The 13,644-nt window shown below is 41.5% G+C and overlaps 1 protein-coding gene across 2 annotated transcripts in view; it reads right to left on the reverse strand.

Annotated features, from left to right (window-relative positions):
• Window positions 1–1,353: 1,353 nt before the first annotated feature.
• The window catches only part of ESRP1 (epithelial splicing regulatory protein 1), a 56,361-nt gene continuing 44,070 nt past the window's right edge, over window positions 1,354–13,644 (reverse strand). For both annotated transcript variants that reach the window (XM_073329366.2, XM_073329365.2), the window contains exons 14-15: window positions 2,807–2,915; window positions 1,354–1,788 (exon numbers count right to left, since the gene is read on the reverse strand). In XM_073329366.2, the coding sequence (XP_073185467.1) occupies window positions 2,825–2,915 (91 nt within the window). In that variant the 3' untranslated portion in view covers window positions 1,354–1,788; window positions 2,807–2,824. The remainder of the gene's footprint in view (window positions 1,789–2,806; window positions 2,916–13,644) is intronic.

Raw genomic sequence — 13,644 nt, forward strand, 5'->3', positions numbered from 1 at the left:
TTTGGGGTCGGGAATGAATTTTCCTCCTGGGCAGATTGGAAGAGGCCCTGGAGGTTTTTCACCTTCCTCTGTAGCATGGGGCACGGGTCACTTGCTGGAGGATTCTCTGCTCCTTGAAGTCTTTAAACCACGATTTGAGGACTTCAGTAGCTCAGACATAGGTGAGAGGTTTATCGCAGGAGTGGGTGGGTGAGATTCTGTGGCCTGCATTGTGCAGGAGGTCAGACTAGATGATCATAATGGTCCCTTCTGACCTTAATATCTATGCATCTATAAGATTTGAGATGTTTACTGCTGTACAGGTCAGTTTGAAATCCAGGGCTTTGATAATATTTTGAACAGGGTGTAAAGGAGATGTCCCATCTATGCCTTCTAACAGACCTCTCTATTGCACCAAAAAATCTCACTGTCCAACATATTTTTCACTTTTAGTCACATTTAAAATTGGATTTTTTCTCCTTGCTTTTTTTTAAAAAAAAAAATAGCTTAAAGCTCATGGAATAAGTTAGTTTGACAGAACTAGAAGTGAAGTAGGTAGGTGCAGCACAGACAGAGGGAGAGTGCAGTCTTGCTATACAGTCTTGCTAATAGACCACAAGTCTGTTCCAGAAGGACATCAACCATTTAAGTGAGATTAAGAATAGTTCAATCTATGTATTCAAACCTTGACCTCCCTGCAAGGACTGCGAGTTGTGTTGGTGATTTCTGGCCAACGGACACCTGTTCAGAGAGCATGAAGATATTCACCTTTCAGTTACTACCTATGTGAGCTAGATAAGAACAGGTAACTTAGAGGAGAGAGTTTCCATCTTCCATTGCCAGTTTAAGCCAGCCAGGCCTCTCAGATTGATTTTAGTACTCCTCTGAAGGGGAGTCTTGAATTGGATCATGAGAACTTCTCTTGGACAGAAAGCCATTTAACACTTGCTATGCAAAGAATCTGGTCGGTGGTAGGATGGGGAGATCAGAAATGGGATTGATGCAGTTAGCTTCTGTCAGTTGAGGCTAATTGCATCCATCCTTTAATTCCTATTTCAAGCTGATTTGAGAATATTTCCCATTATGCTCTATGTAAAATTCACTTAAATATACATTATACATGTAAGCAATGCACAAGATGAAAGAGTTGGAGAGAAAGCATTTAACGCTTCACACTTCATGTATTTTACAAAGTTACAGTAATTTTCAGGTAATCATTTTACATTCATAACCATTTCTGCACTGTGTAAAGTAATCCTGGCTAGAATCTGTCAAAGTATACAGAGGGTTTTTTTTGCACAGAACAATCAAATATGTACAAGACAAGAAAACTGTTTTATAAAAATGTTGAATGCATAATTAAAGGTCCTTGTATATTTAAAAGCGTTAAACTGTGTACAAATTAGATAAAAAACTTGGGCTTACTGGAGGTTTCAAACATACTTTTGTATATTAAGATAATGTCCTGAATCTAGAAAATTTAATCTAAACTATAATTCTATTCACGTGAAAAGCATTTTAATACTTTCTGTATAGACAAAAAAAATCAGGACTCGTGATCTCTGAACTGTGTGCTCTCAGAGAAGGGCTCAGTGCTTCCAGTGACAATATGTGTAGGAAAGTCTCTGTTGAGATTGTGTATTTCATTTTTAAAAAAAATAGATACAGGTCAATATGATGATTTCCAAGGTTCTGGTGAATTTTTCTTATGAACAACTGGCTTGACCAAAGGAGGACTAGAAATGTAATCAAACGATCTCCAGTTGTCTGGCTGTAGTTGTTCACAAACATCAGAAAGCTAGGAGAAATCTGCATGAAATACACAATGAATTTGAATGTTATTTATGAACATAGGTTTTGCTCTGCTCTCATTCATTGTTTCCTTAACATGAAGTCTATCATTTCTTTCAATAAAGTGAATAGTAACGAACAGTGAAAACTGAATTTTTGGAAGCCTCCATATCATGCAAATTTACTACTTTACAAACACTATAGCTTTTTTTTTTCCCCACTAGAAAAGGGAGGGACACATTTCATTAAAATATGAATCCTAGTTTATTCAACAAAGCACAATCCTTAAGTTATCAGACCATCATTTTGGGCTTTAGCAACCCAACTAATGAATCTGTATGGGTAACCCTTAACTAGCTGAAATGTTTCATCTGGTTTAAAATGGCTGTGGTGGATTCTGCGCTAGATGCAAGGAGAAAAGCTACCTGGATGCTACAGCAGTAAATCTTCACCTGCTGTAGCTTTGCATGTAGAAGGTAATTATGCCCAGGGGATATCCCGCCTTTTTGCAAATGGAAAGGGCTGATCAAAAACTGCATTTGTTGGGGATGGAACATAATCACTTCCCCCGATTCTATATCTAGTTTTAAAACCCAAATCCCACTTGGCATCTGAGACCAGCGTTGCCAAATTCCCAAAGTTGCATCTTGGGATAAAACATGAATAAGATTCTTTACTCTAAAGAGGTTCTTTCCCCTAAGTCTTCACCCCTCACTTTCTTCCGAAGACTACTTACTCCAGCACCACAGGCAATGCACTGCAGTTTTAGAAGAACTGGGATGTAGACTGCCTACACAGCAAGTGCCAGTTGTGGGTAAAAGTGCCTTAGATAGGCAAGTGCTGTCAGGGAACCAAGAGACCATTTTAAGTCAGTAAGTGACATTAAGCGTTCTGTGAAGATTACAGAACGAGTACAGTTTTCGAAGGAGGAGAATGTATTGACAGCTGGCAAGGTGCCGATACAAATGAGTTAAAGGCAGTTAACTGTAATAGTAATCGGACATCCAAGGAATATCCTAGTGTTCTTTATCCTTACCGTCTCTTCTAAGGAAGTCTAACTGCTGGGACCTTTAAATGCAAATCCATTTTTTGGGCATTGTCCTTGCCGTGCCATTTGTGTGTACAAGTCCATCCTCTGCTGCATGCTAGAATGCAAGTTAAGATGTACATGATCAGAAGCAGGGCACAAATTTTCAACTGAAACAGGAAAAGGCAGCCATAATTTTTGTTAAAGCTCAGGGCATGTTTCAGACTACAGATTTACAAATCTAAGCATTTGTAATGCTCCCTGTCACCATGGTATCAGAGTGCAAAAAACAACTCAGCAACAGCAGTGATGCTGAAGAATCAGCTTCATCTAATAACCTAAAGGACTGGTAAACAAACAGAACGGTTGTCAAACAAGGTTGGTCAGCTGGGACCTGTCTCAAATAAAGGCTTGGACAATCTCAAGAGAACATCTTCAGAAAATAAAGACAGACTGTCTAGGAAAGCCATTTACCTATCAACAAATGCAATGCAAATGTAACAAGGGGATAGCCACCACCAGGTTATCAGATATGTGATTCAGCAATGTACACGTGTTTGCAACATTCTCTGAAAGGAAAAGTTGAGAACTTGGCCGCTAGGTGGAGCCTTACAGACAGTTCACCACCATAATTTATTGTAGCATGCATTAAAAATCTTTATATTGAGTGAAACTAAAGATACCACCTTCTTGTCCCACCTCCCTCCTCTAGGGAAAAACTATATGTAAATTCGAAGAGAAAAAACCTTACAATAATGTCCTCCCTATATATCTGCTTGTGTCTCATCAAGTCAACCACACTCATCTGTTCCGCCAGCAACACTTCACATCAGTTTGTCCACTTTGCCAGGTCCACAAGTACCTTCACACTTTCTTCCACTACTCCTATTGCAAAGACGTCCTCCTCAAACTAATTCACAAAACCTGCCAGGACCACCATCAAAAAATCTCTCCTCAAGATTCATTTTTACCAAGATGCCTATAGGAAAGCTACTGTCAGGGATTATCAATCATTTTTTTTTAAAGTGTATATAAACGAAACACATGACTCAAAGCCTACAAATTATAGACACAAGCTTGTCTATGGAGCCATGTACTTCCCTCATTGTTACCCTTCTTTCCCCATTCCTTCAGAGAGTTTTACCTGCTTGAATCTTTTCTTACTTCAGGGGCACCTGATCATCTCGTCTATGTAGCACTAAAAGTGAATTATTCAGCAGGGATGGCACTTAAACCATTATTGAAACAGCAGGTAAGATCCATAAAGCAATATAGAATGTACGTACAGGGTCACACTATGGGAGAGGGATCTTCAAGAGGTTTCACCAAGCAATCTACCAATAGAAGTTAAACTCAGAGTATTAAACATACAGGGACTGGAAGATGAATAGTGAGAAGTAGGTTAATCTCATGACCAAGGGATTAATGTGCTTTTTGCAAAAATTATTCATATCACGGCTTCATGTCTGGAAAGCTGGTAGCTTTTCAGCACAGCGTTTGTGTGTCTTAGCACTTCTACCTTCTGATGTAGCCCATTTCCAGGTTATTGATGTCCAGTGAAAGAGCTATTGACTGAACAGTTCAGCTGAGAAGGTATCTGAATGATTTTGTTCTAGTAATCCAGTACAAGAGCTATATAAAGGTGGTCAATTATTTCAGTTTAAGATCACATTCTACATAAATAGTAGCCGTATTACTGTTCAGATCTACCAATAAATGATACTTTATATATCACCTACATTCGTTTGTAATCCAGTTCCCAGAAAGCGAGTGTTTAGTTTTACAGAGGTGTGCTGGAGGGGGTTAAGAATAATCAGATTAACCAGGGTATTCAGCAGATAAAACCTTTCCCCCCCTAGTGTGTATGATGCTATGTAAATCACAGCTATTGTTTCCTGCTTCAGTGGAGTACTCCAAGCTGGATCACTCCATGTTGTCACAATAAACTTATGGGAGCAAGAAGCGAGCTCAAGGAGTCAGGTGTTGCTTTCAAGGAGTGTTATATACCTTAGATGGAATAATGTTATTTAAACAGAGAAAAGTTTAAAACCAGGATTCCTAGTTAAGCTATTTATCTGGGAGTAAAGAGAAATCCTGCCTTCCTTCCACCAAAACATTTCAGAATCATGTGGCTTTATGCTTTCCTCTGAAGCATTTAGCATGAGCCATTAATGACACAGGATATTTCATTTGACAGATCTTTGAGTTCTGATTTGGCAATTCCTACAGTATTCTTTATGCACTAAAGTAGCTGATATTATGTATGAAATTCCAGGGTACATTCATGTGCACACTATTGATTTATGCGGATTAGGTTACACTCATTGTCTCATGGAGTGAAGGGGTTTCTCCCATAAACTATTAACTGAATAGCTTAGTGGCACTACCTTGATTAACATTATCCCTTTAGCCAGAGTGGTCAAGAACTACGAGAATGTGTGAAATCTTTTGCTATTCTGAACTGTAAAATTATCTTAAATGCACAAAAAGGGAGTAATACAAGATTTATGCTATAGGATTCCGTTCACCCTTGCAGAATTTGCATACAAACAGAACACTGTCATCTCCTCCTCTCCGTTTTAAGATTTCACAGAAAATAGCATATAGCATGATAGATTTTCTAGTTCAGTTCAGGGAGGAACCAGAACAACTAAACCTTGAGCTATGGTTTTGCTGCAAAAGAGGTGTGCTTTTTTACATCAAGAGCTCTACTCCTAATCCTATTGGGGACAAAGGACAGATAGTTTTATCTTGACTAGTTATGGCAATGTAAAAACTAACTATGGTTTGTCTCCACTAGGATTTTAAAACGAGATAGCTCTCTCACCACCACCTACCCAAGCGGCAGTAGCTGCTTCAGTGGAAGCATTCTTCTGTCAACCTAGCTAGACCTATACCAGGGGTTAGGTTGACATATCTACAGCCTTACGGTGGATGAAAGGTAAGACCTTAGCTCAGGTTTAGGTCTTGTCTACATGGGAAAGTTTTACCAGTTAAAACAGTTTTATACCAGTACAGCTCCCTGCACGCACACCTCAACAAAAAATTTTCCCATCCAGACATGTCTTTAGTCAGCCCTAAACATAATAGTTTTAACTGCACACCGCCAGCTCAGCTGGACCTAAAGTTGACCATTTCCTAGGCAAAACAGCTTCATCTTAAAGAATCTCAGTACTCTCATGCTGAAGACGAGTCAGGATGAATTCTCTCCTCTGATGTAACAGTACCAGCATCCAGGAGGAACAAGCACTTGCATGTTTTATGTGGAGGCAGGAAGGTTATGCAGCAACACCGCAACTCTTGACATATACATAAAACCTTCTTGCAGAATATAATTTTAAGACTAGCTTTTGGCCATAAGAGAGGAGGCGCCTTATCAACTAAGATCTTCCTAAAGGTTTGCACAAAAATCTGATTTAAACAGAAAGATGCTTTTCAGGTGAGTAATAGAATTGAAGAGTAGAGGATACCATCTCCACTGCAGATCCTTTCTTGTGAGAGTAGGTCATTCACCTTGGCTCTAATCAATAGTGTCTAAACTAGCCTTTTCCAGCAGTGTTTTGGAAATTGCAGTAGTCTACAAGGATTCCCAAAACAAAACAGGATTCCTTTTTAAGAGGCAATTTCTGAAGTGTTAACATCCAAGTTTTTACATGCCCCCAAACTGGATTTTACTATGCAGACAGCATTTACCTGCCCAAATCAGGTAGATAATACCTGAAGGGTTTCCCCAACTTTCATCATGTGGATTTTCCTTATATAGAAATATTTTAAATCGGAGACCACCTCCTCTCCCAGTAGCAACTACAGAATTGCTTACATGGAAAGATGATTAGGAAAGTATTTATTATAATTGCAGTGGTCTTTGAATGTAGTTTAACATGTGGAAACAGGGAGCAGTCAACATCATTTGATCAACCAGCTCTCTGCAGACCTCCAGATAATGCTCTGTGGACAAAGAGGGAAATTGCTGGTCTACCAAATTTGCTGCCAACTAGACATGGAGCTATTGATCACTGCCTGTTGAGCCCAACGATCTAGCCAGCTTTCTATCCACTTTTTAGTCCATTCATCCAGCCAATACTTCTTTAACTTGCTGGCAAGAATACTGTGGGAGACCATATCAAAAGCTTTGCTCAAGTCAAGGAACAACATGTTCACTGCTTTCTGCTCATCCACAGAGCCAGTTATCTTGTCATAGAAGGCAATTAGGTTAGTCAGGCATGACTTGCCCTTGGTGAATCCATGCTGACTGTTCCTGATCACTTTCCTCTCCTCTAAGTGCTTCAGAATTGATTCCTTGAGGACCTGCTCCATGATTTTTCTAGGGATTGATGTGAGGCTGACTGGCCTGTAGTTCCCCAGATCCTCCTCCTTCCCTTTTTAAAAGATGGGCACTACACTAGACTTTTTCCAGTCATCCGGCACCTCCCCCAATTGCCATGAGTTTTCAAAGATAATGGACAATGGCTCTGCAATCACATCCGCCAACTCCTTTAGCACCCTCGGATGCACCACATCTGGCCCCATGGACTTGTGCTTGTCCAGCTTTCCTAAATACTCCTGAACCACTTCTTTCTCCACAGAGGGCTGGTCACTTCCTCCCCACACTGTGCTGCCCACTAGGAGCTGACCTTGTTCGTGAAGACAGGCAAAAAAAGCATTGAGTACATTAGCTTTTTCCACATCCTCTGTCACTAGGTTGCCTCCCCCATTCAGTAAGGGGCCCACACTTTCCTTGACCACCCTCTTGTTGCTAACATACCTGAAGAAACCCTTCTTGTTACTCTTAACATCTCTTGCTAGCTGTAACTCCAAGTGTGATTTGGCCTTCCTGATTTCACTCCTGCATGCCTGAGCAATATTTTTATACTCCTCCCTGGTCATTTGTCCAATCTTCCACTTCTTGTAAGCTTCTTTTTTGTGTTTAAGATCACCAAGGATTTCACTGTTAAGCCAAGCTGGTCGCCTGCCATAATTTACTATTCTTTCTACACATCAGGATGGTTTGTTCCTGCAACCTCAATAAGCATTCTTTAAAATACAGCCAGCTCTCCTGGACTCCTTTCCCCCCGCATGTTATTCTCCCATAAGATCCTGCCCATCAGTTCCCTGAGGGAGTCAAAGTCTGCTTTTCTGAAGTCCAGGGTCCGTATTCTGCTGCTTTCCTTTCTTCCTTGTGTCAGGATCTGGAACTCAACCACCTCATGGTCACTGCCTCCCAGGTTCCCATCCACTTCTGCGTCCTCTACTAATTCTTCCCTGTTTGCGAGCAGCAGGTCAAGAAGAGCTCTGCCCCTAGTTTGGTTCCTCAGCACTTGCATCAGGAAATTGTCCCCTACGTTTTCCAAAAACTTCCTGGATTGTCTGTGCACGGCTGTATTGCTCTCCAGCAGATATTCGGATGATTGAAGTCCCCCATGAGAACCAGGGCCTGCGATCCAGTAACTTGTTAGTTGCCTGAAGAAAGCCTCATCCACTTTATCCCCCTGGTCTGGTGGTCTATAACAGACTCCCACCACGACATCACCCTTGTTGCTCACCACTTCTAAACTTAATCCAGAGACTCTCAGGTTTTTCTGCAGTTTCATACAGCAATCATACTGCTCTCTTATGTACAGTGCAACTCCCTGACCTTTTCTGCCTTGCCTGTCCTTCCTGAACAGTTTATATCCATCTATGACAGTACTCCAGTCCTGTGAGTTATCCCACCAAGTCTCTGTTATTCCAATCACATCATAATTCCTTGACTGTGCCAGGACTTCCAGTTCTCCCTGCTTGTTTCCCAGGCTTCTTGCTTTTGGGTACAGGCACTTAAGATACTTGCTGATTGTCCTGCTTTCTCAGTATGAAGCAGGAGTCCTCCCCTCTTGTGCTCTCCTGCTCGTGCTTCCTCCTGTTATCCCACTTCCCCACTTACCTCAGGGCTTTGCATCCAGCTCAGTTCAATTATTAACAAACATATAACAGAACATTCCATCTTCAACGATCCCCAAAGCTCAAGCTACATACACCATTTAGGGTTACCAAGGTTCCTTCAATTTCGAACAGTCACCTCCTTGAGAGGGTTCCAACACCGACAAGTCTAGCTTTCAGAGGACTAAAAGGTTTTGAACTACCCTTTGGGTTGACACAAGGACAGACTGTTTTGTCATATCACAGCATCAATGGCAACGTGTGCACGTCTGGCTTGCAGCATAAACAAAGTGCAGTGTCTGTAAGCACTCAGTACTGAAATGCAGTTCAATAGCAGGAAAACACACTGTAACAGTTTTAAGCATACAAAACTGTATCAACAGTTTGTGGGGCACAGTAGTACACCACTTCCAGCTTAGAACACAGAGTGAATTTCATACAGGCATAATGAAATTGCTGAAGTTAACATTTGGCTGGAACACTTGTGGTAGCACTCTACACTCTTACAAAACCTGCCCTAAGATCTTTAAATGACCAGAAGAGAATAGAACTATATATTTCTCCATCCAAACAGGAACATTTATATCAATATTTCAGAAGGATGGCTGACTTAATAGGAAACTGTACAGACTACTTTGAACAGTGATTAAGATGGCCCTGTGAAGCCTTTTACATTTACTCCAGCTTTGCAAGCAGGCTGTGTAACACTTTCAGAATTGGGCCAGACATTAGTGTCTATATTAGTTGACCATCTAGTTTAGTGTTTTACCTGCAACACAAGAGGACAAGCCATACTAGGCCACCATTTCTTAGAGATTTGCCCTCAATATAGACCAGAAATAATGCAACAAAGGGATTTTGAAAGCTATTTAGTTCTAGAGCAGGAGCTAGTGATGTTTTTGGAATCAAGCTCTTTCCAATAAATTGTACAGCCATCTATCTGGACTTCCATCTCTGCCTTTTAAACATGGATACCTACACAAAATTATTCTTCACAACAGCTGCCCCTCTATGTTTTTTGACACTAGCTTACCAACCCATATTTTGAGATCAGACCAACTGCCCTTCCGAAACACTGAGACGTCATTAGGAACTGATGCACCATCCAAATTGGTTATAAACATTTTCTAGTTAATGAAATGTCATGGCATATCTAATAGACACTGCATCTCCCACTATTGGTTAGTGTGTAACTACTATCCCTCTGTATAGGATAAACAGAATTGGAAAACAAAAAAAGTGACAGGAATGGAGCCAGTAGTACTTCTCTGCCTGTATTGTGGGAATGCTCTGATTTGAATAATTTTTGGAACTCTAGCAGCCTGCCACTGGGGAATATTTAGGGAAGAGTAAGTATTGCTGGGTGCTTCTTGAAAGGTACATCCAACTGTGATTGAGAAAAAAAGTCATTCTCTAGAGACTAAAATACGTCAATAAGCATGTAACCTGCAGGAGGGGTTTCTAGCCCCCAGTTACAGCACTCTTCCCCCCTCCTGCCCCCAACTATAGGAGTTCTCTTAATATATCAGAAAAAACAGACTGGAGATCACACATTGGAACATGGAATCTTCACTTAACTCCTCTTCACTAACAATATGTGAATGGTATTTCTATAGAAGAGCAGAAGGAAGAGCCATCATCAAACTGAACCTTGCAAAAAAACCAATGAGTACAAAATTGTAGAAAATTCTAAGTCTAACTTCATGAACACCACGACCAATATCAGTCACAAGTGCTTTTATGTTGTCATGATTGCTACGTAACATTTAGTGTTATGCTGCAAGATGTCGGGAAGTTTCACACTCTTACGGAACCACATCACACAAAGTGACAGATGCAGCATCTATTTTAAAAACCAAAACCAGCCACCGTTTCATGCTGAATGATGCAATTTAGATAGCCGCTATCATCTTCCTCACAAGTCATTTTTCTCCATTGAATATTCAGAAGTGAGGATTGGTTCTGATGCCCTTTAGATGAACATAAATATGCTTTGCACTTACAGCAACTTTCAAGGATCTCAGGGAGTGTTACAGACTTTACACCTCAAAGTCAGTCTAGTATTAGCCACGTTCTAGAGATTAGCAAAATTGGCAGAGATTGATTTACCCCCAAGTCGCACAAGAAGTCAGTGGCAAACCTTGGGTCTCTCCTTAAGAACAAGGGCATCCTTCCTCCATGATTAGCTATTGGAAGTACAGCTGTTCTTTATCATTAATGCTTTGCTAGTGTGCAGACTAACTGAGATCAGGGTCTCAACATGCTGGCTGCTATATGAACATAAGATATGGTCTGCAAGGTATTAGTTTAAGATGCTGATAATCTTCAAAACCATTTAACTACTATAGTTCTTCCCATAAATTTGTTTCTCCTTCTGAGGAGTGCAATAGTGAGGAAGCACCATGGCTACGATACTTCTTCCACGCTCTGCTTTAACAGGAAATTCTGTGACGAATTCCAGTTTCCTGATCTACAAGTACCAAGAGCAAACCTGACTTTCAGCTGAAGACACCAATTGTGACAGTAGAAGTTTAACTCAAACTCATGACTTCTACCCCTCCTGATGACTTGTCAGTCTCTGAATATTAGCCTTTCATCACCTAGCATTTGATTTAAAGGAAAACTCCAGTAACAAAAACAGGCTCTTATCCTCTCTGATGCCAACCACTAGAGAGACATCATGCTGTCCAAAACAGTGTATTAAGCATGCTCATAAATAAGTAACCACAGCCCTTGGATGATTGTGTTATACTAATTTGAAAAAAGATCTAAGTTTACAAGCATCATCCAGCTTTTTGAAAGGGATTTATTTTAAACTCAGGAAATGATGTGTTATAAACAACTAGGTATACTTGCTCTTATTTTGGTCAGTGGCACAAGAATTTACAAGGCAAGGAGCTATTCTCACTGTGTGAGAAGAAGTGAATTGTGTTTAAAATGTAGGTGTGATTAAGATGAGTACATGTGGAGTGCTCAGGAGCTGCTGAATCTGTTGAGTCTGTAGGGAGAGGAGGCTGTGCAGTCACAGCTCTGATCCAGCCATAGGAACTTTGCTCCTGCCAGAGATGAGCAGGGGCATGAAAGGGACGCACAGCAGTGCCACACTAAGATCAAGAAGCTGAGGCAGGTGTACCAGAAGGCAAGGGAGGCCAACCATAGCTCAGTTGTGGCGCTGAAAACAAGGAACTGCATGCCATCCTTGGTGGCAACTCCACTTCCACCACCAAGAGCCCTGTGGATATTTCGGTTGGATTGGTGGTAGCGACCAGTGGAGTCAATCCTGAGGATGAAGTGGTGGACAAGGACATTGATTTGGAGGAAGATGTGGGACAGGCAATAGGCTTGTCCGTGGTGTGGAGAGCCAGGACATCTTTTTGACTCTGGAGGGATCTAGCCAGTCCCAACAGTCCAGGTCTGGCATGCCTCAAGGAGAAGAGGGGAGCTCCAGTACGTACTCATTTTTCTTTGAAAGAGCACGGTTACATAAGGCAGAGGTGTCCTTCATTTTGTGACATGATGCACAGGAGAGAAGGGATCAAAATTAACACCACTAGATACCGTTTGATTCTGATTTGCATTCCCCCGTGCAGCTACGCAGTGGGAGACCTGCGGAAAAGTTGGTTAATACACACTGAAATCTCCCAGGAATCTTCCACAGAGATCTCTAGGAAGCTTTTCTGTAGATACTCTGCCATCCTCTGCTGAAGGTTTCTTGGTAGAGCTGTTTTGTTTCTTCCCCTGCTGTAGGAAACTTTGCAGCGCCGATTACTTCTGGAGGAACAAATGCAGCACACATACCTATTCTGAAGGTGCACACAGGCAAGAGATGCACCCTTGCATCTTTGTTTACCCTCACCAGTGTGTGATTCAGCTTTGATCACCCCTGCCTGTGTAAAACTGTGCCACTATTCAGAATAGTATCGGTAGGTGCCTGTATTGATGCCCTTCTGAAACCACCCAGACCCTGTCTTGTCTTGCACGCTCTTTCCTCACAGCCCAAACTCACCATGGTTAATGTTCTGGCCATGCTGCATGTTTGCCAAGTGAGAAACAGGTGTATGTAACTTTTATGATTCAATATTGAGTGCACACACAATACTGACTGTGTATTGTTTCGTTTGCTTCTGCCTTTGAGGGCCAGCTCCTACACACTGGCAGAGTGCCTCCATCAGATAAGGAGATGAACAAGGAGGAGTAGGAGTAAGGAGGACAGGTTTTAGGAATTGCTGCAATTGTCAGATCAGGCAGATAGTGAGCACAGACCATGGAGAGAGAAACAACAACTGGATAGGCAAGAGAGAAGACAGGGTCAGGAGTGGATAATAAAGCTCATGGAGGACCAGCCAGAGATGCTGTTGTCCCTGATTGCGCTGCAGGCAGAACACATGCACGCTCGACCCCCCACACAGCCCACAGAGAACTGCATTCCTTGCCCTCCCCAAACTCTGCCTATACATTCCTCTCATGTTCGCTGCCCATTGCATTACCCTTTGCACTTCTCCCCAGGGACATTTTCCCTAATGACAGCTGGACTTGCACACAGCTGTGAGATCCTTACTTCAGCGAGTGCTGCTAATTGTCATGTCCCTGTAAGAAATGTTAATCTGTGTATTGCTGTTCAGTAAAAAATGTAGACTTACAAAGACAGTGATTCTTTATTTGTGACCTACAGTGTGGCTGCAACAGACATTCAAATACTGTGAAAAGAAAAGGAGGACTTGTGGCACCTTAGAGACTAACCAATTTATTAGAGCATAAGCTTTCGTGAGCTACAGCTCACTTCTTCAGATGTATTCTTCAAATACTGTGGTAAATCGCCACATTTGCAGAGTACAGTTAATAGGCAGGAATCATTACAAGAGTCATTCAAGATGGCAAGTAAACAATGCTTGGCTCAATTCATTATAGAAAGACACACTCCTGGTGCTCAT

This window comes from Lepidochelys kempii, chromosome 2 (assembly GCF_965140285.1).
Source record: "Lepidochelys kempii isolate rLepKem1 chromosome 2, rLepKem1.hap1, whole genome shotgun sequence".
Lineage (NCBI taxonomy): Eukaryota > Metazoa > Chordata > Testudines > Cheloniidae > Lepidochelys > Lepidochelys kempii.